Source organism: Aquarana catesbeiana, linkage group LG01, assembly GCF_042186555.1.
Source record: "Aquarana catesbeiana isolate 2022-GZ linkage group LG01, ASM4218655v1, whole genome shotgun sequence".
NCBI lineage: Eukaryota > Metazoa > Chordata > Amphibia > Anura > Ranidae > Aquarana > Aquarana catesbeiana.
The window spans coordinates 795,349,943-795,374,866 of record NC_133324.1 but is presented as its reverse complement, the minus strand read 5'-3'; the positions used below and the strand labels follow the sequence as shown (position 1 = coordinate 795,374,866).

The 24,924-nt window shown below is 43.2% G+C and overlaps 1 protein-coding gene across 4 annotated transcripts in view; it reads right to left on the bottom strand.

Moving 5' to 3' along the window:
• PRIMPOL (primase and DNA directed polymerase) overlaps positions 1–24,924 on the bottom strand; it is a 65,576-nt gene that overhangs the window by 36,109 nt on the left and 4,543 nt on the right. For 2 of the 4 annotated variants that reach the window (XM_073607130.1, XM_073607138.1), the window contains exons 2-5: positions 7,666–7,846; positions 4,439–4,533; positions 3,551–3,689; positions 2,120–2,267 (exon numbers count right to left, since the gene is read on the bottom strand). In XM_073607130.1, the coding sequence (XP_073463231.1) occupies positions 2,120–2,267; positions 3,551–3,689; positions 4,439–4,533; positions 7,666–7,845 (562 nt within the window). In that variant the 5' untranslated portion in view covers position 7,846. Of the gene's footprint in view, positions 1–2,119; positions 2,268–3,550; positions 3,690–4,438; positions 4,534–7,665; positions 7,847–9,851; positions 9,940–24,924 lie in introns of those variants that run through there. The other 2 variants (XM_073607144.1, XM_073607123.1) reach the window with 2 other exon arrangements.

Below are 24,924 nucleotides of genomic sequence, written 5' to 3'. Positions count from 1 at the left end.
ACAGATAGAGCTTTTCTTTTGGTCGAATTTAATCACTGGGATTTTTTTTTTTTGCTAAACAAAACAAAAGACCAACAATTTTTGAAAAAAAAAAAAAAAAACACCTTTCTTAGTTTTTGTTATAAAATTTTGCAAATAGTTTTTCTTCTTCATTGATGTGCGCTGATGAGGCTGTACTGGGGAGCACTGGTAATCAGGGCACTGAAGATCAGTGCTCTAATAATCTGTGTAAATGTCCCTTGTCACAGGATAACTGGTTATCGGCTTTCTTTTCCTCACCTAGTGACAGTGCTGAGGAAAGGAAATGCTGATAACGGGCATTTGTTTACATGTGATTGTGAACAGCTGATCATATGGTAAAGGGCCACTGTGATTGGCTGTTTACCTCGATCTGTAATCAGCTGTGTCTGATATGGGGTTCTGGGAAGAGGTCAATAGATGCCCTTCCAGAACTGGACAACCGTGCAAGTGGTTGTAAACCTCAGACATGAACTATGAACAAAACATATCCCTCTATAGTGTGTACTTGTCTCAATCTAGAGCACTAAGTGTAATTTCTGTCTGCTGCCTCGTTCCTCTGCTATAAGCATGCGTCACTTGTGACAAGTTTTCCTGACACCCAGAGAAAAATGGTGACAGGGGGAGGGAGCTCCAGCTGATTGACAGGATCAACTCTGTTACTGTGTCCCTCCAATCAGCTCTCAGAGTTCTCCTCACTGATGTAACTTCAGCTCTCCACCCCTGCTTTTCAGAGCTGAGAGATCCTGTGTAAATGCTATCCTTTGAATGAATGTAAGGAAAAGACAGCTGTAGATAAACAGGTACAATTGATGCAGGAGGATTTGTTTCATCTCTGTTTCTTCTAACTTCTAGGATATGTCTCTGGGGCTGGAGCTGAAGGGAAACACAGACAGCAAAGATTACAGCTTTTTTCCGAGTACCCCCTTTTTGACAGTATCCGTTCCCACTTCTTGAATCCTTGCCTCTGTGAGAACCAGGTTGCCTTAGCCTGGCCTGCCTCCCAAGCCCTCTTAAATATAGGTGGTAATAAATCTTGGTAACAGTTCGGCACTGCAAGCAAACTGTGGAGATTCTGACGCTTCCAGTGCCACCACATCTCAGATTGTGCACTGAAGGTGGAACCCTGCAGTGACATCAGTGCCTCTCTGTGTCTTCCCCTGACCAAAGAGGCTAAATACCAGTATAGTCCCCCCCTCCTGTCATGACATTACATGTTACCAAAACTCTGGATCAATTGCTCCTCCTAAGTTGCATCTTTAGAAACAAGACAGCCAGATCATAGCCCCTTTTTTGCAAAGACAATTTACTTGTAAAAGCTTAGAGTTTTAAAGAGAAATTAAACAAGTCCATGTAAAAGCACAAAACAAAATCAAGTAAAATGTTTACTTGCAGCATTTTTCCATTACAATTTTTATGTACCTTTGAACTTGCCAACACTCACTTCTTCAGGAAAAGTCAATTCCCTAACACAGTCCTCTCCATCCTGCCACATCACAGTCCTCTACTCAGTCCAGCCCCCAATCCCCCCACCCCCAATCCCAGTATGTAGCTGCTGGGGAAGGACTGGAGGGGAATACTCTACTACCACATCCAAAATAGTGGCACCCGGCATCAGTCTTAGAGCCATTTAGATGTCTACACAAGGGAAGCTTGTACAGGTAAATAGCATGCAAAAAATAGGTTGAATGCACACATAATCTGGGGAAGATTGTTGCTGAAATAAATGGACTGGTGACAGGGTCTCTTTAGTGCATTTTTCTGGTGCCTTCAGTTCTGGTTGAATTACAGGAAATCAGAAATCAGTCTTTGCTGTGAATTAGGTGCCCACCACAAAAACTTTACTTACTCTACCTTTTGGAGGAGAAGAGGAAAAGGATAACCCCCTGGCACCTTTGTTAACACAGAAAAAGCCAGAATATCCCAAGTGATTGTTAAATATGTCAAAGGATTTGAGGAAAAAAAAAATCATTGCTGTCCTCAGTCTTCTCACATCTATTAACACTAACCAATTCTTAAAGAATTTAGCATGTTTTGAATTTGTAACAGTGCTACAGAAACAATAAGTAAAATTATTTTATAATGTTTACTTGTCACTTACCGACATGGATATTGTCTTTGAAGGCTGCATTAGGTAATAAAAATATTAAGTGCCGACTAAATTTTTCATTGGTACTGGAGTCCAGATTTAGAACACAATCTGCAGAACATGTTAAACCATAACGTTCCTGAAGCTTTCTGATGAAAAACTGAAAATCAAGGGAAAAACGAGTAAAAGCTGAAGTACGATTTTTATAGTATAGTTACACTGGCCAAGCTTGGACCGCTGTAAAGATGTATAACTCATACCTGACTGATCTCTGCATACAGCAATAGCAGCAGTCTTCCGGGTACAATGCCCTTTTGCATAGTAACCACAGGGGCTTGCTCACTCGACACTGCCGCCATTCATGGAAAGCCTTTTATTTTTACAAGGCATTCTTTGACTGGACAATGTGGGGATCATGACATTGTTGCTTCGCCACGTCAGTCAGTGGCTTGCTCTTGGGAAAAGGTGTTTAAATATCAAAATGTCTTGATGGGTGAATGTCAGTCTGGAGAAATGGACATTCCTAAAGCAAACTCCATTTACTTGTAGACAACCCTAGATATTGTCCACATCTGATGCTGAGCCGCCATGATTAAAAGAACTGATATCAAATGAATAAATGGTAAATAAATGGTGGGCCAGGAACTGTTAGGCAGAGGAAAGGGCTAGATGATCATGGATGTCCTTCAGCCAGAAAATTGCTTGCAACAGCTTTTAATGCAAGCTCTTATGCCCTGTACACACGGTCGGACATTGATCAGACATTCCGACAACAAAATCCATGGATTTTTTCCGACGGATGTTGGCTCAAACTTGTCTTGCATACACACGGTCACACAAAGTTGTCAGAAAATCTGATCGTTCTGAACGCGGTGACGTAAAACACGTACATTGGGACTATAAACGGGGCAGTAGCCAATAACTTTCGTCTCTTAATTTATTCTGAGCATGCGTGGCACTTTGTGCATCGGATTTGTGTACACACGATCAGAATTTCCGACAACGGATTTTGTTGTCGGAAAATTTTATAGCAAGCTTTCAAACTTTGTGTGTCGGAAATTCCTATGGAAAATGTGTGATGGAGCCTACACAAGGTCGGAATTTCCGACAACGAGGTCCTATCACACATTTTCCATCGGAAAATCCTATAGTGTGTACAGGGCATTACTGGGCAATGAAATCAGACTTAACATTTTCAGTACAGAGAAGAGGCAGTACAACTGTGCACAACTGAAGTAAATGCTAGAGTTTAGCTTTAAAAGAAAAAGGACTTTATGTGTCAGGGAAGCTACACTATGACTAGTCTTCAAAAAGACCTTTTTCATGAAAGGAGGTAGGGTAATCTGATAAACCGAAAATACACTATAAATCTATCACTGCACACTTGTAGTATGAAAGATTCCCCCATAAAGTATAGTTCCTCTTCCCAGGATTTATGCTTACCTCAATTAAAAGGGCAACCATTTTTCGACCATCTGCCCCTGGATTTGCTGGTTTACAAAACTCTAAATCAAAGTAAAGTTTGCAAACTGTATCAGCAGGAATTACCTCATAGCAGTGAGCCAGGGTTTGGGAATTTTTGCTGGAAAAAATAAATAAAAATATTGATGATTGTTGTACAAGACACTGATCTCAGATTTTATTTTTACAGGGCAAAAACGAATGGGGTGACCATATACAGAATGATAAAAGAAAGCACTGTAGTAGCAGATTTGACTTAGTGATATTTTCTGTGTATAAACAACCCTTTTAATTCTTGCTCATTGAGCTGTCCAGTTGCTGTTCTTCCCTCCCAGCATTTTAGTGCCCTACTGCCCTACATCCTGTAAATTGGAATATGTCCCTGAAGGCATACAGCCCTAACTGCGAGTGCCATTTTGGTACAGTGTTCAGCCCTGTCCAGCTGCAGGCTGTCATAGATTTTGACAGGCAGCAGCCCTGTGCTCTGCACCTGTCCCACCCTGGCGCATTACAATTCTAGGAGGGACTTAGAGCAGCTTGATGGCCCCACTGTCAAACTTGCGATTATAGGCATTTAGAGGACATTTGTAAATACATCTAAAAATATGTTATGACTTTTCAATGGTGCTATTGACACTGTGTTTACCTGCACTTAGGTACACTCAGTTTAGCTGTGTTTAGAATAAACAGAATTCTGGGCATCCTGCATTCAATTAGAAACTCAAAACTCATGTGAACACAACTAAATGCAGCTAACCCTGCTATGAAGCAGGTACATCTAAATGCAGGAAAAAGTGATTTGGGAGGCCTAACCCCCCCCCCCCCCCCCCCAAAAAAAAAAAAGAAAAAGAAAAAAACATAAAAACTCACTTATAATAAAACCAGAACTCTGTGTATGTAGTCACAAGATACAGTCGTCTTCCAACATCATCTAGAACAGTTTCCAAGGCAAATATATGGACATCCTTATAAAAATAAACACATATTTTTAGAATCACTGTGGCTTCTGTTATTATATGATTTCTGCTTACTTTAGGACTTTTTAAAATAAAAATAAAAAACACTTTTTTTTTTTTTAAGGGGGACAAATAAACATTAAACCTAAACTCCCATCCCACATAAAAGCAATGTTCGACATCGTAACATATATTTGGATTGTAAAATGTAATAAAATTTTCTGTTATATTTATATTATATATATTTTTATTGTTTGCCATTATTGGCACCTTTAGTGCAAGAAAGGTCAAGAAAAATGCAGTCTCTAACCATCTCTTGTATCATGTCTGCAATCTCTTACTTAAACTTAAACACATTGCTAGTAGTATTAGCAAAATTTCCATTCGATGCACCTCTAACAGAAGATGGTCAGAGAATGCAGACATGATACAGGAGATGGTCAGAGACTACAGACATGATACAGGAGATGGTCAGAGACTGCAGACATGATACAGGAGATGGTCAGAAACTGCACACATGATACAGGAGGTGGTCAGAGACTGCAGACATGATACAGGAGATGGTCAGAGACTGCAGACATGATACAAGAGATCAATGCAGCCTCACCAGTGTCCATCAATGCAGCCTGCATGTGCCCGTCATATGCAGCCTCACCATTATATATATATTTTTTTTCTTTTTTTATTGAGATTTTTGCACATATACAAGTAGAACAGAATATGATATATCCGAAACAAAAAGGGCATTATTTGAGGTATGCCGCAACTTAAGCCTTCGCTCACTGAAAAACATTAGGGGTTCACACTACTGCGAATTGGATGCAAGTTTTTCCGCATCCAATTTGCATGTCAGGAGATTGTGACCGGCTCTCTATGTGGGAATTGCACAGGAGTCCTGTGCATCTTCTGGTCCGTTTCAGGTATGAATTAAGCCAAAAATTCGGCCTGAAATCAGACCTGAAACGGTGAACAGGGACACACCAGACTCCTGCTGTGAGTCGCTCCGTACTGCGGTGTGAAACCAGACTAAAATTGAACAATAATAACAGCTCTAAACATCACGACTATCCAAATATATACTACCACAGGCTTAGACTCCCAACTATAGAGATCCTAAAAGTAATAGCATATGCACACTAAGAGATGGAATAAGGTATAGTATTAGCCCATGGAGTAAACTAGGGGTGCAGCGAATGGAAATTTTGGTACCAATACTGAAAATGAAGGATGCACTAGGCCGAAAACCGAAACCGATACCGAAAATCACAGTTTTAAAAAAAAAATTATGTATAAAATTGTATTGTATTCAACTTTTTAATATAATTTAAATTAATATGAATCTATTGTTTGCCATTATTGGCACCTTTAGTGCAAGAAAGGTCAAGAAAAATGCAGTCTGCAGTCTCTAACCATCTCTTGTATCATGTCTGCAATCTCTTACTTAAACTTAAACACATTGCTAATAGTATTAGCAAAATTTCCATTCAATGCACCTCAGATAGCAGATATGACATAGAAGATGGTCAGAGACTGCAGACATGATACAGGAGATGGTCAGAGACTGCAGACATGATACAGGAGATGGTCAGAGACTGCAGACATGATACAGGAGATGGTCAGAGACTGCAGACATGATACAGGAGATGGTCAGAGACTGCAGACATGATACAGGAGATGGTCAGAAACTGCAGACATGATACAGGAGATGGTCAGAGACTGCAGACATGATACAGGAGATGGTCAGGAGACTGCAGACATGATGCAGGAGATGGTCAGGAGACTGCAGACATGATACAGGAGATGGTCAGGAGACTGCAGACATGATAGAAGAGGGTCCATCAATGCAGCCTGCTTGTGCCCAGCAGCCTCACCAGTGCCCGTCATATGCAGCCTGCCTGTGCCCAGCAGCCTCACCAGTGCCTGTCATATGCAGCCTATCAGTGCCCAGCAGCCTCACCAGTGCCCATCATATGCAGCCTCACCAGGGCATGTCATATGCAGCCAACCAATGGCCAGCAGGCTTACCAGTGCCCATCATATGCAGCCTCACCAGGGCTCGTCATATGCAGCCTCACCAGGGCCCAGCAGCCTCACCAGTGCCCGCCCAGCAGCCTCACCAGTGCCAGTCATATGTAGCCTGCCTGTGCTCAGCAGCCTCATCAGTGCCCGTCATATGCAGCCTACCAGTGCCCAGCAGCCTCACCAGTGTCCATCATATGCAGCCTGCCTGTGCCCAGCAACCTCACCAGTGCCCGTCATAAGCAGTATGCCTGTGCCCAGCAGCCTCACCAGTGTCCGTCATATGCAGCCTGCCTGTGCCCAGCAGCCTTACCAGTGGCCATCATATGCAGCCTGCCTGTGCCCAGCAACCTCACCAGTGCCCGTCATAAGCAGCATGCCTGTGCCCAGCAGCCTCACCAGTGCCCATCATATGCAGCCTGCCTGTACCCAGCAGCCTTACCAGTGGCCGTCATATGCAGCCTGCCTGTTCCCGGATCAGAGTGGCGATCTCAGGGCAGGGTTGGAAATGTCCGGGCTGCAGTAACAATGTCCTGCCTCCTGTGATCACATCACACTGATTCAATGTCCCGCCATTGGATCAGTGTGCCGTATATCACAGGAGGCAGGACATTGTTACTACGGCCTGGAAAATTCAACTCTGTGACTGTGAGATTGCGGCAAAGAGGGAGTGGAGGACTGGGAGCGCAGAATGGGTGGCACCCGGGGCGGACCCAGCCCCCTTTCAATATTGGCTGTTTTTTTGCTATCGGCCAAATGAAAAAACAAAGTTTCGGACGATAATTTTCAGCGGCCGAAATTTCAGTGCACCTCTAGAGTAAACCAATGTGGAAGACCCCTATGAAGATGTCCTTTTGGGAGAAATGCATAGGTTGCTTCCCACAGCTAATTGCCGGGACCCCCCTGCTAAAAAAATGTTTTGCTTACTGTCGACCAAAAACGCAGTTGTAAATGTACACCTGTGTTTTTGTGCCTGGTTTTCTACTGAAATCAACATTGCTTCTGGTTTTCAAAGAGTGATGCACTGAACTTTGTATTGAATGTCAACATGCCTTATAACATGCATGCTTCAGTTACCTTTTATCATTCAATTACCATCCATTAGATACAGTAGTTACACACCTCTTTACAAGTTTTGGCAAGTTGGAGAGCTGCAGCTTGACGATGAAAAAGCCTCCAAACTGAGGATGGCTGCCATGGCTTGGATAGCCTAGGTCGATAAGGTGAACTGAGTGGACGGCTTTTGTAGTGAGATGCCAGTTCTTCAATTTGTTTGCATTTTTCAACCCATGTTCTCTTCATGCTGTAAGAAATAAAAACAGAATGGTTACTAATGAACTGTTATTGCAAATTAGAAGCAAATAATGAAGGAGTACACTGAATACATTCTTTTACAATTGAGTTAACTGTTTATTCACATTCTATATTCTGCCTTAAAAGGAGAAGTATGACCAAAGCACTTTTAGCCCTAATTTTCCCAGGCTAAAGGCCACTGTCGGCTGACAACTGATCTCTCAGTTCTTGGTCTAAGAGCTAATGGGGGACAGCTGCAGCCACCTGGGTGAATATGATTTTTTATTTTTTTTACTCCCACACCAAGTATATGCAGTCCAATAACCAAATAGATTAGACACAGATCTTAACTGGAGAAAGATACACAGCCATACTCTGATGATGTTACAAGTATCAACAACTTTATTTCGCCAAAATCAAAATGACAGTCCCTGCCTATGAACTGCTCACTCACTGCTGGCGTGTTTCGTTCACATGGGCATAATCGTGGAGGACAGATCTTAAAGCCTAACTCCAGGTTTACTTTCACATTAACAATTTGTTTGGGCCAGGCTGGCCCAAATGAACCATTTTCCTTTACTAATGGATGTGCCTGCTGTTAATGCTGCATAAACTGTGTGTAGCATCAGCTATCATATTTTCCACCAGAGATACAGGGACTTTGTGGGCTGAACGCTGCACAACTATTCATTGTATTTTATCAACAATGACAAGGCTTCCTCTGATTAGCTGAGGTGGAGATCATGGAGTTAGGGACTTCGTGGGCTGAACGCTGCACAACTATTCATTGCATTTTATCAACAATGACAAGGCTTCCTCTGATTAGCTGAGGTGGAGATCATGGAGTTAGGGACTTCGTGGGCTGAACGCTGCACAACTATTCATTGCATTTTATCAACAATGACAAGGCTTCCTCTGATTAGCTGAGGTGGAGATCATGGAGTTAGGGACTTCGTGGGCTGAACGCTGCACAACTATTCATTGCATTTTATCAACAATGACAAGGCTTCCTCTGATTAGCTGAGGTGGAGATCATGGAGTCAGGGACTTTGTGGGCTGAACGCTGCACAACTATTCATTGCATTTTATCAACAATGACAAGGCTTCCTCTGATTAGCTGAGGTGGAGATCATGGAGTCAGGGACTTTGTGGGCTGAACGCTGCACAACTATTCATTGCATTTTATCAACAATGACAAGGCTTCCTCTGATTAGCTGAGGTGGAGATCATGGAGTTATCCACCAGCCTAACCACCTCAGCCAATCACAGGAAGCGTTATATTCATTCATAAAGGCCCCCTACCACTGCTGGCATACAGTGCTGTATACTGTATGTAGCTGATGCTACATATGGACCCCCCACAGGGTTCATAACTTTTGGTTCTACTCTACAAAACACACCCTGCAGTACTACAATTAAGAATCTACAGTGCAGTTAGGTTTTATATAAACAATCTGACCTAATAAATATTGGAGTAAATTAACAGATGTCATATATAAACCACCATATCAAACAGGGTTGGTAAAACAGCATATACAGTAGTGCCTTGAAAAAGTGTTCATACCCCTTGAAATTTTCCACATTTTGTAATCTGTAATGAGGTCAGTTTAAGCACTTAAAGACTAAATGGCAATTGTTGCAATATTTTATGTCACACTGTATTTGCGCAGAGGTCTTTCAAATGCAATTTTTTTGGGAAAAAATACACTTCAATGATTTATAAAAAAAACTAAACAGTAAAGTTATCCCTTTTTTTTGTATAATGTGAAAGATGATGTTACGCCGCGAGAATCATGATCTTTATTCTAAGCAAAAAAAATTGTGATTCTCATTTCAGCCAGAATCGTGCAGCTCTACTACATGTGCAAAGCTGGTGGAGACATAATCAAAAAGGCTTGCAACTGTAATTGCAGAAAAAAGGTGGTTCTACAAAGTATTGACTCAGGGGAACTGAAAACAAATGCACGCCACTTTTCACTTAATTATTTGTAAAAAAAAAATTGAAAACCATTTACCGTATCATTTTCCTTCCACTCCACAATTATGTGCCAGTTTGTGTTGGTCTGTCACATAAAATCCCAATAAAATACATTTACGTTTTTGGTTGTAACATGACAAAATGTGGGGGAGAAAAAAAAAGGAAAATCGTATCACCCTGTCCTAGAACTGGATTAAGGTGTCCACATCCTAGTTTCACAACAGTTCCAACCATGAACATTTATGTGGGAGGAGGAGGAAAAAAAAAAAAACAAAGGGGGGAAAAAAGGAAACAAAAACAAAAAAAACAACTTTTCAGTCAAGGAGGAACAATGTGTCCATCAACAGGGAGGAATTTCACTAGGTTTCTGTCAGATCTGGGTTTTGGCAGGCAGTGCCTCAACTCTGGGTCAGAAGATCAGAATTCAGTTCAGCTTCATCCGTATGCTCTCATGGCTGGGTTGGACCACTTGGATGAGGAGCAGTCTTGTTGGGACCATATAGGTGAAATTGGTCTTTCAATTTGTTTGCCGGGGAGAGGGAGATGAAGGTTCTCGAGTGATCAGTCATAGGTCTAGCAGAATTTCCTCTCTATCTCGGAAATTGTCAAATGAGTGCGTCTTACACTTGTCGGCAAATGAGAGGCGGAAGGGAAAAGACCATCAATATTTTATGCGGCGATTAATTAAGTGCGTCAATAGTGGCTTCAGTGCAAATCTCTTCTGGATGGCGTGTTGGGAGATGTCTGCAAATATTTTAGCTGGAATGTTTTAATCAGTTGCCAAACGTGTTCAGTATAAACTTCTGAATATCAAAGTATAAACTTCACAAATGATATTCCACAACCAGCTGACAAATATATGAGAGTTGTATGCTGGTAAGTAAATAGTACTCAAAGTATAGGAAATTGTAGAGTCCAGGTGATGTGTCATGCATCCGATGAATAAACAATGGGCTGTATCCATGTAGCAGAGCCACATAGACACAGTGTTGTTGCTTATAAATAATGGCAACAGTCCTCCTAGGTAATGCAAAGCAAGTGGTTTGAAAAATGCATCATGTAGCAAATTATAGTGTATTCAGTCAAAGGGAAGTTAGCAGCAGAAACAAAGCTTTGCCATAAATGTGTAAGCTTAAACCAAGCAGGAAATTGCAAATACGCAATATTTACGTAGCATAGCAGCATTCCGAGATTGGTCTGTCAATGAAGGTGCTGTGCAATTCTTTTAAAGACCCACGCATAGCAGTGCACATGAAGCAACAGATATATAAAGAGCTTGCCTGGGGGTCAAACATGAGTGCAATCAACTTAACTTGTCCCCAGCTCTTCAGTGGCGTAAACAGAGGCTGAAAGCCTGGTCACATCTCCCTTTATCCCTTATTGGGAGATTTAATCTAATAAAAATGAAAATCCTCCCACAATCTTAGGCACTCCCCAGTCTGGTTACAGAAATCCTTTTTTAAACAACCAGATTTACTGATAGGCTCCTTCTTATGGCAATCCCGCACAGCTAGATTTAGTAGGAAGACTTTATGCAGACCTTGGACACAAGGGGGCTTGGCTTTCCCAGACTTTTATAACTACTATTTGGCAGCCATGCTCACCCATGCTCATAACTGGCTTGTCTCTGATGACACAAATGCCTCAGTAGTTCTAGAAGCTGCACACTCAGGATCCTATGAGACCCTCCGTAATCTCCTTTACAGGGGTCTAAGAGTCTCTCACCCACCCCTTACTGCTGCTATGAGGGCAGTTATTAACCGCTTGCCGACCGCCTCACGCAGATATACTGCGGCAGAATGGCACGTACAGGCAAACTAACATACCTGTACGTTGCCCTTTAGGAGGCGGCCTGCGGGCGCGCCGCTGGCAAGCTCTGTGAGTCGGGTTGCGATACCCGCGATCGTCTCACGGAGAGGAAGAACGGGGAGATGCTAATGTAAACAAGCATCTCCCCGTTCTGCCTAGTGACAGTGTCACTGATCTCTGCTCCCTGTGATCGGGAGCAGAGATCAGTGACGTGCCACATGTAGCCACGCCCCCCCAGTTAGAATCACTCCCCAGGACACACCCCTACACTGCCACCTAGTGGTTAACTCCTTCACTGCCAGTGTCATTTACACAGGAATCAGTGCATTTGTATAGCACTGATTGCTGTATAAACGACAATGGTCCCAAAAATGTGTAAAAAATGTCAGATGTGTCTACCATAATGTCGCAATCACGATAAAAATCACTGATCACGGCCATTACTAGTAAAAAAAAAAAAAAATTATTAATAAAAATGCCATAAAACTTTCCCCTATTTTGTACATGCTATAACTTTTGCGCAAACCAATCAAACGCTTATTGCGAATTTTTTTACCAAAAATATGTAGAAGAATACATATCAGTCTAAACTGAGGAAAAAAAAAAAAAAAAAGTTTTTTATATTTTTTTGGGGGACATTTATTATAGCAAAATGTAAAAAATAATGCGTTTTTTTCAAAATTGATGCTTTTTTTTTATTTATAGCGCAAAAAAAAAAAAAAACGCAGAGGTGATCAAATACCACCAAAAGAGAGCTCTATTTGTGAGAAAATAAAAGACCTCAATTTTGTTTGGGAGCCATGTCGCACGATCGCGCAATTGTCAGTTAAAGGCCAAATCACAAAAAATGCTCTGGTCTTTGGCCAGCAAAATGGTCCGGGGCTTAAGTGGTTAATGCCTGGCATGTTGTTATTATTAAACCTAATATAGTTTGGGGTAAAAGGTCCCCATCCACGCCGCTTTGGTTTAACCCTATGTTACCGGAATTCCATTCCCTACCGGACCCTGGTCTATGGGCTGCCAAAGGAGTTAGATACCTTGCAGACATCTGTGATGGCAGTGCACTATTTACATTTGACAGGTTGAGGAACAAATTTACACTGCCTAATGCGTTCTTTTTCCAATTCCTGCAACTCCGACACACATATGCATCCCAATCTGAATCCTCTCCGTTTCGATTGGAGCAGGATGATTTGGAGGTTCTCCTTCGGGATGACCCTCTCAAAAAAACACTATCAATGATCTACAAGTCACTACTGCCCTCCGTTCATGAGGGTCTAGATGCCCTGCTTACTCTGTGGCACTCGGAGGAGCAGGAATTGGATAATGAAGACTGGGAGGATCTCTGGGACAGCCCATTCCAAGCATTAATATTGACTAAAGACAGGTTAATCCAATTTAATTTTGCACAGAATTTATTTTACACCGCATAGACTACATTGTATCTACCCTAGTTCCTCTTCTTGCTGTTGGAGGTGTTCTAGCGACCCTGCGTGATTTGCCGATATTTTTTGGGAGTGCCCTCAGATTAGTAGCTATTGGCAGGATGTGACCCAGTTCATATATACTCTGACTAATATGCATGTCCCTGTAAAGGTTGGAATTTGTCTCCTGGGGTTAGCTGACTCTTTGGCCGTTAATAGGGCTATGCATACTTTATTGGGTCTATTATTATTTTATGCCTGGAAGGTGATAGTGCTCAAGTGGAAATCAGTCACAGCCCCTACTTTGCCTTTTTGGAAGCGTCTAATCAATAGGGTTGTACCCCTATACCAAAGCTACCTATTTGTCTCGAGGTTGCCCTAAAAAATTTGAGAAGGACGGCCACTTGTGGACAGACTCAGACTATACAACTGGCAATCAGGAGTCCATGGACTGAATCTATTCACCCCTGCTGTGGTTTAGCCTAAGATATATACGGTTTTACTCCTTTGCAGTGACTCACGCTTCATTAGATCGGGTATAAATCCAACTATGAGTAAATGTTCTCCTGATGTATCACTCTGTTAGTTGAGAGGGAGCAGGAATCTCCTTGCAATTCATTAATCCTTGAAATAAGTTATTAGAACGGCCGAGCTCAGTGTATGGAATGTTTGGGTCTTTGTATTTGATAGGTTGTATTATTTAGCAGTTTGTGTTATCTGTATTTGTCAGCCGGGGAATGCCCAAAGGCTATGTTCTGTACTTATACAAATCATCTTCAATAAAAAAATTAAAAAAAAAAAAAAAAAAAAATGAGTGCAATCTAGTCACCTGCGAATGGCAATTGACAGATGGAAGACTTGCATACATTTTATTTTGGTGCATTTGATCACCAGAGTGAGTCAACGTGAACATACAGTATCCTTATATTGGGACCCTATTGGTGTCTCCTGTTGTAAATCTTTCTCCCTGCTTGTGCCATGCATGTGCAGCTCAGCGCACATTTATGGCACTTCTCAAGCAGCCAAAGTGCTGTTCACCTGTGTTATCAGATCTACCCCAGACATCACAGTGGTGGGCTTGGTTTCTGAGGATAATCACAATTGGCTGACTTATAAACGTTTTACTGAAGTAGTTATTGTCAGCTAGACCTCTCTGGGGTGACAGAGCCTTAGGGCTCTTTTACAATAGCACTCTGAAGGGTGATTTCCAGTGGACTGCTCCTTAGAGGGTGTCTGACAGCGGTTGAGGAGGCGTTAAGTTGCCACCTCACTGCCTGTTTTGACCTATAAAAACTCACACCACATCCCTGTGCATTGCATACGGTTGGAGCATGGCTAAAGTCAGTCAAATGGGTCATGCACTACTGCCCATCAACCGCAACAGAAGGATCATTTTTGCAATAATGAAAAGCCCTGTGGCATGTGTACATCCCTATCCACGGTCTTTGCCGCTTAAGGGGGAGTGGTTGAGGAAGGGGTGGGGGGGTGTAAAAATGTGGCTCAACCGTATGTTTTTTTTTTTTTTTATTGTCCTCAGAGCCACCATTAGAAATAATGGGGCCCCTTACAACCTGACAGGCCCTGCCGAAGAAATGCAAGGGGTGGGACCAGCAAAAGTCTGATGGACTAAACCCATGACCAATCAGACTCATCCTGGTTGCCAGCTAAACTGACACCCCTAATGACTCAGAGGAACCCGGTATGGGAGGGGTGGATGTTCTCCTCTATCAGCAAACCTGCCTCCCCCCAACTGCAAGTGTAAATCAGGCTGTAGGGCTTGTTTACACCAGATACATTCAGGTGTGTGTTTTAAATGCAGCAAAATCACAGTAAAAACTCATATGCAAGAAAAATGAATGTACAGTATGCAGTGCTTTCATGTACATTTAAAAAAGTAGAGCATGCTACATGAATGAGCACAAATGAATATGAACCTGTGAAAACCTTCTTTAGACTTACCAGTAATGGCATTTCAAAGAATCTTCCAGGACAGCTTACTTGTGAGATGACTGGCTCCGCCCTCTACAGCAGGGCTTGACAAATTTGCTGTGAATCGAGGAGCCAGCTAAAAAAGTTAAGAGCCAGTTTCTTTTAAACCTTTTTCATACTGGTTACTTTTACCCCCTTCCTGCCCTGGCCAATTTTCAGCTTTCATCGCTGTCGCACTTTGAATGACAACTGCACGGTCATGCAGCGCTGTACATTTTACATTTTTATTTTTTTGAGACAGATAGAGCTTTCTTCTCGTGGTATTTAAAGTGATGGTAAAGTCTCATTTTTTTTGTTAAAAATAATAAACATGCCATACTTACCTGCCCTGTGCAGTGTACTTCCACAGGGCAGCCTGGATCCTCCTCTTCTCAGGTCCCTCTTCGGCTATCCTGGCCCCTCCCTCCTGACGTGTGTACCCAGAGCAAGCAACTTGCTATGGAGGCCCCCGGGCCGAGCTGCAGCTCTGTGTATCCATTCAGACGCAGAGCTGCAGCCCAGGCCAGCCCCCTTGCTCTCCTCAATGGCTGACTGACTGATTGACAGCAGTGGAAGCCAATGGCGCTGCTGTTTCAGCCAATGAGGAGGGGAGTCCCAGGCAGCAGAGACAATCATTGCTGGATAGAGAGGGGGCTCAGGTAAGTATTAGGGGGGCTGATGCAACACAGAAGCCTTTTTATCTCAATGCATAGAATGCATTAAGATAAAAAACCTTCTGACTTTACAACCACTCTAATCACCACTGGGTTTTTTATTTTTTGCTAAATACATAAAAAAAAGAAGACCGAAAAAATAAAAATAAAAAACCCATTCTAAATTAAGAAAAGTTAGAAAATTTTGCAAAAAAAGTAAATTTTTGTTGTTCACTAATGTGCGGTGATGAGGCTGCACTGATGGGCACTGATTGGCTGCAATTATACGGCAGCAGTATTGGGCACTGATAGGCAGCACTGATAAAGTTGCATTGATGGCCACTGATGGAGCTGCACTGATAAGGCTGCATTGAAAGGCACTGATGAGGCTGCACTGATAAGGCTTCATTGATGGGCACTGATGATGGGGCACTGATAAAACAGCATTGATGGGCACTGATTTATTTATTTATTTATTTCAGGTACTTATATAGCGCCGTCAATTTACGCAGAGCTTTACATATACATTGCACATTCACATCAGTCCCTACACCCTCAAGGAGCTTACAATCTAAGGTCACTAACTCACATTCATACATACTAGGGCCAATTTAGACAGGATGCAATTAACCTACCAGCATGTCTTTGGAGTGTGGGAGGAAACCGGAGCACCCGGAGGAAACCCACGCAGACACAGGGAGAACATGCAAACTCCAGGCAGGTAATGTCGTGGTCAGGATACTGATAGGTGACTGTCAAATGGGTAGTGGCTCTAGGGCTGCCCAGATCCGACTTGAAGCTGCAGCCAATCCGGGGGGGGGGGGGGGGAGGACTGCGAGGCAGTGTCCGGCTTGGGGCCATTGCTGAGCCTGTTCAGAGCAGCTGGTTCCTGCTCCAGGGAGTCTTCCTGGACAGCTCGATCTAGACCCGCACCCAGTGGGAGGGAGGAGAGAGCCGCACAGGGGACACAGGGGACACTTCCTGCCAGGGGCTCCGCTCTGCCTGTCAGCTCCACTTCTCCCTGAACTCACCCCTCCTACTACTCTACAGCCCCACATCTGCCCTAACCTGCCGTTTACAACCCCGTCCCTCTCCTCCTTTAAACGGCCCCCACATCGCTGCCCCTCCTCACCCCCGGCATCACAAAATACACGTGACACCATATTGCGCCCCTCCATGTTAGCCACTGGGGCTGAGAACAGGTGCCAGGCTGAATTTTCTAGTTGCCGTGGCGAGCTGGCTCCTAGAATTTGTCGAGCCCTGCTCTACAGGAAACACGTATCAGAAATAGTTAACCAATTACCGCAAACCGCCGTCATTGTACCTCGGTAATTTGACATAGTTGCCCTAACCCCGGTATTTTCTGAAATGGCGGGTGGTCCTCTTCAGGATAAAAGCCGCAAGATCACTTTTACCAGCAGCGGGAGAGGTGCCCACCCCCCTCCTGCCGTGTTACGGTCATCTCCGCCGCTGGTAATGGCGGAGACGATCCGATCTATGCCCCTCAGAGGCTGCAAATCAAGTGAGGGAATGATGGCCCCCACTCGACTCAATGACGTTGGATGACGGAAGTGATGTCAAACGTCACTTCCGCCTAACGGCCTTAAAAGGGGGAGAAATTTTTTTATGGGAAAAAAAAAAATTTCTTTTTTTAATTATTGCATTTAGGTGCAAATGTGAGATCTGAGGTCTTTTTGACCCCAAATAGGTCCTGTCATTCTTTCTTTATATTACAAGGGATGTTTACATTCCTTGTAATAGGAATAAAAGTGATCCAAAACATTTTTCTTAAAGGGAGTGTAAAAATAAAAAGCAAAATAAATAAGAAAAAAAAAAATTAAAAAATTTAAAGCACCCCATCCCACCGTGCTCATGCGCAGAAGCGAACGCATACCTAAGTCACGGTCGCATAAGTAGATGGGTTCAAACCGCACAGGTATCACCACGATCGTTAGAGCAAGAGCAATAATTCTAGCAAAATACCTCCTCTGTAACTCAAAACTGGTAACCTGTAGAAATGTTAAAACTTGCCTATGGGCATTTTTAAGGGTCAATGTTTGTCGCCGTTCCAGGAACAGGTGCAATTTTGAAGCATGTTGGGTATCAATTTACTCGGCATAACATTATCTTACACAATATAAAAAAAAAAAATTTGGCTAACTTTACTGTTTTATTTTCTAATTTAAAAAAAAATAAAATTTCCTATCAAATATTACCATAATTTTCTTTTTCTGATGGACTGCATGGCAGCATACGTATGGGTTAACCCCACCTCCACTCCTCCCCTATAGGACCCTACTCCCATAAATCTTTGCTCTGAGCCAGAGGCCGCGTTCCATAACTAGCCTCCTCAAGACACTGGTGGGGAAACTCTTGCTGCCTTGAAGTCCATCAGGAAAGGAAAATTACGGTAAGTATTTGATAGGAAATTTTCCGTTTCCCTGACTGACTCCATGGCAGCATACGTATGGGAACTAACTCGCCATACACCCCCTGGTGGGCAATGCTATCCCAAGGCTTTAATTTGTACCATCAACAGACAGAACCTGCAAGCCAAAATAAACAGAGGATAAGGAAGCAGTCTCTACACAATAATGAGCCATAAAACATATTGATCGAGGACCATGTATGGCCACACTACAGACTACTTTGGGAACCACATACTGCGAGGCTACCCAAGATGTAGACCCACTCCTGGTCGAGGGAGCAGATACTACCTCCAAAAAGGACAATTCAACAGTGAACATGAGTGAACGAACAACCTATATATATATGTGCAAAAAATTATATATAAAAAAAAAAAACATTCAAAAGTTCAAATTCATGTGGAGACACCAAGAGGCGGTTAATCTGAAAAATAAACGACCATAGAAAGTCTCTCTTGACGTGTACAGGTAAATTGATAAAATATTGATCCCAAAAAGTGCAGTAGAAAGCGAAAAGGTCGGCACGCTTACCAGAGACGATGGACACACGTACTATATAGCAGGTGTATCAAACAGGCATTGGTGAGGATGAACCTCAACGAAATCCCCCACAGGAGGACACTGAAAGCAGGATAGGTCCATCCGATAAACCCCAAAGGTTCCCGGTAGCAAGACACAGACTCCAAAACTTGCAGTGAACCGCATCAAATGGTGCAATGATCCATGATGTGCATGAAAAAAAGAAAACTGCACATAGTGTAATACCGTTTGGTATATTTATTGTAAAAAAAAGGGGTTTACACTTACAAAAATTCTGGATAAACAAGCTTGTAACATGTAGGTAAGTATGCAATGACTCCACAACCGTCATGCGACGCGTTTTGTTCTATTGGACATCATCTGGGGTGACACTCCAGTCGTGGAATCATTGCGAGTGCACGTGGACTGTGAGCCACGTGGGCTGCAAGTGCACGTGGACTGTGGGTACACGTGGGCTTGCGAGTGCATGTGGACTGCGGGTACACGTGGGTTGCGAGTGCCCGTGGACTGCGAGTGCCCGTGGACTGTGAGTGCCCCTGGACTGCGAGTGCCCCTGGACTGTGAAGACCTGTGTATTGTATTGTTGAGTACCTGTGTATTGTTGAGTATTAGTGTCAGGAAGCTAGTTTTTAATTAATTTGGACAAGGTATAATCCCCAATCCTCATTAAATAATTAGTATGTACGATGCCCGGCAGGTGTGGAGATGCGACTCAGTGTACATCTTTCAGCATGTATGCCTTAATCATCTGATCGAATACTGCTGTGCAAAATGTAAGCACATTGTTTCCCTGGAAGCCCGGGTTCTGACTCTAGGGAAACAACTGTCAATACTGACCTGGGAACGTACCCGGCAGGTGCCAGTAGGGGCCAGCACAGAGGCAGGTGGAGACAAAGAGATGCAGGCACTAGAAAAGAGTAGATGGGTGACAGTTAGGAAGGGTAGAGGGGAAAGTGCCAGGGAGGCCAATCCTGGGCTGGAACATCCCAATAAGTACACCCAATTGAGTGACATTGGGGAAACCAGTCAGGGACCAGCACTGCTGGAGCTGAGTGACTCCCCTAGGCGCCAGGGGAATAACTCCTCCAGTGAGAGTGGGGGGAGGGGGGAGTGAAGGGAAAGGAAAGACAGATTCTGGTGGTAGGGGACTCAATTCCTTTGCCGCGTACACATGACCGGACTTTCCGGCAGAAAAGGTCAGACGGAATCATTCCATCGGACATTCCGATCGTGTGTGGGCTTCATTGGACTTTTGCTTTAGAAAATTCTGACGGACCTAGAAATAGAACATGTTTTAAATCTTTCCAACGGAATCAATTCCTATCGGGAAAAAGGTTCGTCTGTATGCTATTCCGACGGACCAAAAATGACGCAAGGGCAGCTATTGGCTACTGGCTATTGAACTTCCTTTTTCTAGTCCCATCGTACGTCATCGTGTTCTAAACGATCGGACTTTGGTGTGATCATATGTAGGCAAGTCCGTTTCAGTGGAACTCCGTTGGAAAAAATGTCAGAGTTCATTCCGACGGAAAGTCCAGTCGTGTGTACGCGGCATTAGAAGGACAGAGAGGGCAATCTGTGACAAAGACCTGAAGCGCCAAACTGTATGCTCTCTAGGGGGCGCTCGGGTTCGGCACATCACAGGTCTGGTGGACAGATTACTGGGAGTGGCTTTGGAAGACCCGGCCGTCATGGTGCACGTTGGTGCACCAATGACAATGTCAGAGGAAGATGGAGTGTCCTAAAAAATGATTTTAGGGACTTGGTAGCTAAATTGAGGAAAAGGACCTCAAAAAGGTAGTATTCTCAAAAGTACTACCGGTACCTCGAGCCACACCAGAAAGGCAGAGGGAGATTAGGGAAGTAAACAAGTGGCTGAGGAGCTGGTGTAGAAAGGAGGGGTTTGGGTTCCTGGAGAAGTGGGCCGACTTCTCAGCTGGTCACCAGACTAGAGAAGGGACGGACTGCACCTAAATGAGGAGGGTGCAGATCTGCTGGGAGTGAAGATGGCCAAAAAGTTAGAGGGGCTTTTAAACATGGCGACGGGTGGGGGAGGGTCCAAAGGTAGAGACAGTCAGCGCGGAACATATTCCAGAGAATAGTATTGGGGGCATTAGTGGTAGGTTGACTAACGCACATAAACCCGAGGTAAGTATAGTAACAAGTCCTATTTGCAACCTCGGATAACCCAATAAGAAGACAGTATGCGTCAGGTCTAAACTACGTGGCATGTTCACCAATGCCAGGAGCTTGGCGGACAAGATGGGAGAACTTTTTGATTTTGTGTGAATTTCAGAGACTTGGTTTAACAGCTCTCAGGATTGGCTGGCATCCATTCAAGGGTATTCCCTTTATCGCAGGGAGAGAGAGGGGTATGCCTGTATATCAGGATTAATGTACAAGTGAATGTGAGAGATGAAATCACTAAGGGAGCTAGGGAGGCGGTGGAATCCTTATGGGTAGAGCTCCAAAGGGAAGGCATTACTCCCAGTAATACTGGGAGTATGCTATAGGGCCCCTAACCTGAGGGAGGAGGGGGAGACGGACCTCCTATCACAATCTGGATTTGCAGCAAGGATGGGAAGTGTCATCATAATGGGGAATTTTAATTATCCAGACAAAGACTGCGCGGAAGGAACAGCGCATTCTTCTAAGGCTTGCCAGTTTCTAAATGTCTTGCAGGACAATTTCATGGGTCAGATGGTAGACGCACCAACTAGAAACAAAGTGTTACTAGACCTATTGATTGTCAACAATACAGACCTGATCATGGATGTGGAAGTACAGGGCAATTTAGGAAACAGCGATCACAGGTGAATTAGCTTCAGTATAACTTCACATAAATAGAAAACATAAGGGGAATACAAAGCCACTGAATTTCAAAAGAGCCAACTTCCCTAAACTACGAACTGCTAGAAGATATTAATTGGGATAAAATCTTAGAAACAAAGAACACGGAGGAGAGATGGGTTTGCTTTAAGAGCATATTAAATTCGGGCATTAGCCAGTGCATCCCATTGGGAAATAAATTTAAAAGAGCGAATTAAAGTCCTGGGTGGTTTAACTCCAAAGTAAAAATGCATATAAAAGCAAAGGAGAAGGCCTTCAAAAAATACAAGGCTGAGGGATCATCATTAGCATTCAAATTTTACAAAGAATGCAACAAGAAATGTAAAGGTGCAATTAGGGCGGCTAAGATAGAGCACGAAAGACACATAGCGGAGGAGAGCAAAAAAAATCCCAAGAAATTCTTTAGGTATATAAACAGTAAAAGAGGGAGGACAGACCATATTGGCCCCATAAATAATGAGGAAGGGAATCTGGTTACAAAGGATGGTGAGATGGCGAAGGTATTGAATTTATTCTTCTCCTCAGTCTTCACGAGGGTATCGGGGGGCTTCAGTAAACAAAACTGCAGTGTTTATCCTCATGACACATCACAGGAAGCACCCTTATGGCTAAACAGAGGACAGAATTAGAAATAGACTTGGAAAACTTAAAATTAATAAGTCACTGGGACCAGATGGCTTGCACCCGAGGGTCCTTAGGGAACTCAGCCAAGTAATTGCCAGACCATTGTTCCTAATTTTTACTAACAGTCTACTGACTGGAATGGTACCAGCTGATTGGAGAAAAGCCAATGTAGCATGTTTAAAAAAGGGCCAAAATACATCCCTAGGAATTACAGACCAGTTAGCCTAACATCAATAGTATGCAAGCTCTTGGAGGGGATGATAAGGGACTATATACAAGATTTTAGTAATGAAAACTGTATCATTAGCAGTAATCAGCATGGATTCATGAAGAATCGTTCTTGCCAAACCAATCTATTAACCTTCTATGAGGAGATGAGCTGCCATCTAGATAAAGGGAGGCCTGTAGACGTGGTGTATCTGGACTTTGCAAAAGCATTTGATACAGTTCCCTATAAACGTTTACTGTACAAAGTAAGGTCTGTTGGCATGGACCATAGAGCGAGTACATGGATTGAGAACTGGCTACAAGGGAGAGTTCAGAGGGTAGTGATAAATGGGGAGTACTCGGAATGGTCAGGGGTGGAAAGTGGGGTCCCCCGGGGTTCTGTCCTCGGACCAATACTATTTAATTTGTTTATAAACGACCTGAAGGATGGGGTAAACAGTTCAATCTCTGTATTTGCGATCGATAGTAAGCCAAGCAGGGCAATAACTTCTCTGCAGGATGTGAAAACCTTGCAAGTAGATCTGAACAAATTAATGGGGTGGGCAACTACATGGTAAATGAGGTTTTTTGTGGAAAAATGTAAAATAATGCATTTGGGTGGCAAAAATATGAATGAAATCTACTCATTGGGGTAGAACCTCTGGGGGAATCGAGGATGGAAAAGGACCTGGGGATCCTAGTAGATGATAGGCTCAGTAATGACATGCAATGCCAAGCTGCTGCTAACAAAGCAAACAGAAGATTGGCATGCATTAAGAACGGGATTAAATCAGAGATAAAGCGATAATTCTCCCACTCTACAAGACTCTGGTCCGGCCTCACCTGGAGTATGCTGTCTAGTTCTGGGCACCAGTCCTCAGGAAGCATGTGCTGGAAATGGAGCAAGTACAGAGAAGGGCAACAAAACTAATAAATGGAATGTTGGACATTAGTTATGAAGAAAGGTCACGAGCACTGAACTTATTCTCTCTGGAGAAGACGCTTGAGAGGGGATTTGATTTTAATTTATAAATACCATACTGGTGACCCCAACAATAGGGATGAAACTTTTCCGCAACTAGGAGTTTAATAAGACTTATGGCCACTCATTAAAATTAGAAGAAAAGAGGTTTAACCTTAAACTGCATATAGGGTTCTTACTGTAAGAGCGGCAAGGATGTGGAATTCCCTTCCACAGGAGGTGGTTTCAGCGGGGAGCATCGATAGTTTTGATAAAATTATTAGATAAGCACCTGAACGACCACAACATACAGGGATATACAATGTAATACTGACATAAAATCACTCACACAGGTTGGACTTGATGGACTTGTGTCATTTTTCAACCTCACCTACTATGTATGTAAGATATAACTTCGCAATATCTGAGGGATTCCTAGAACTGAAGGAAGGCACTGCTGGGAGTGAACTCAGGACTCCCTGTTTACTAGACGTGCTCCTAAACCAACTAAGCCACAGCGCGCCCCCTCCCACGTCTAAAAGGACGCAAGCTAGAACTCTAAGGTTGGCAGAACAATTTCTTGGCTCCCATGCAAGACTCGTGCACCCTTGGGAACTGAGTCAAGCATAGGTAGCAGCACCGTTCGAACTGGAAAGAACATTAAAAAAAAGGTCTCCATGACCAGTGAATCAATCTCTGAGGTTTTTTATGCCGACGTGATAGCCAGGAAAAAAGCGAACCCGACAGAGGCCTTTAATGGAGCCCTAAAACACTCTGGGCTTAGAATAGCTCACACAGAGACTTGCCCTCCGGAACCGGAATCCCGCATTCCCAGCAGGATCCCTCCTTGGAGCAGCTGACATAGCGGTGGGAGCGTAAAGGAGGATTCATAGCTTCTACTTTGATGGCTGGACCTTGACGGTGATCTATGCCAAATACATCTGAAAGAGGAATGTTGTGACCTAATGAGGTCTTTATCATCTCGTGCCGTGTATTGTCAATCTAACCTAGAAGGACTAAAAAAAATTTAAAAAAATTAAATAAAAAAATAGGATAGAAAGGAAATGGTTAAAAAACCGAAGAGTACCCAGGTCAGTAAGGAAAAGAAAGGGTTAAACCCACCCTCTCAACCTGCTGCACAAGGGATGGCCATAAAGGGAGGGGGCAGTGATACATCCACAGTGTGGACTGCACAGACAACATGCACAGGTGATCAAATCATAGCAGGATCACACAGAGGCAGCATACAAGGGTGTTAGGCTCCATTCACACTAGCGCGTTTTTTGATGCATTTTGCAGAAATGCATGGGAATTTTTTAACATGGGTTCCTATGGAACATGTTCACATCAATGCTTTTTTGTATCTCTGCGTTTTTGGAAAGGGTCGGGGACTTTTTTTCATGCAAAAAGCAGCATTTTGCATGTAATGGATTTCAATGGACAAGCATCAAAAACGCAAGTGCACCGTTTTTGGTGCGTTTTTGGTGCGTTTTTGCCGTTTTTTTTTTTTTTTTTATGTTTTTTTTTTTGTAATTTTTTTTTAAGACTGTAAAAAAAAAAGAAAAAAAAAAAAAAAAACGCAAATCGCGGCAAAAACGCGTCAAAAACGCTACAAAAACGCTGCTCAAAAACGTGGCAAGCATGAAAA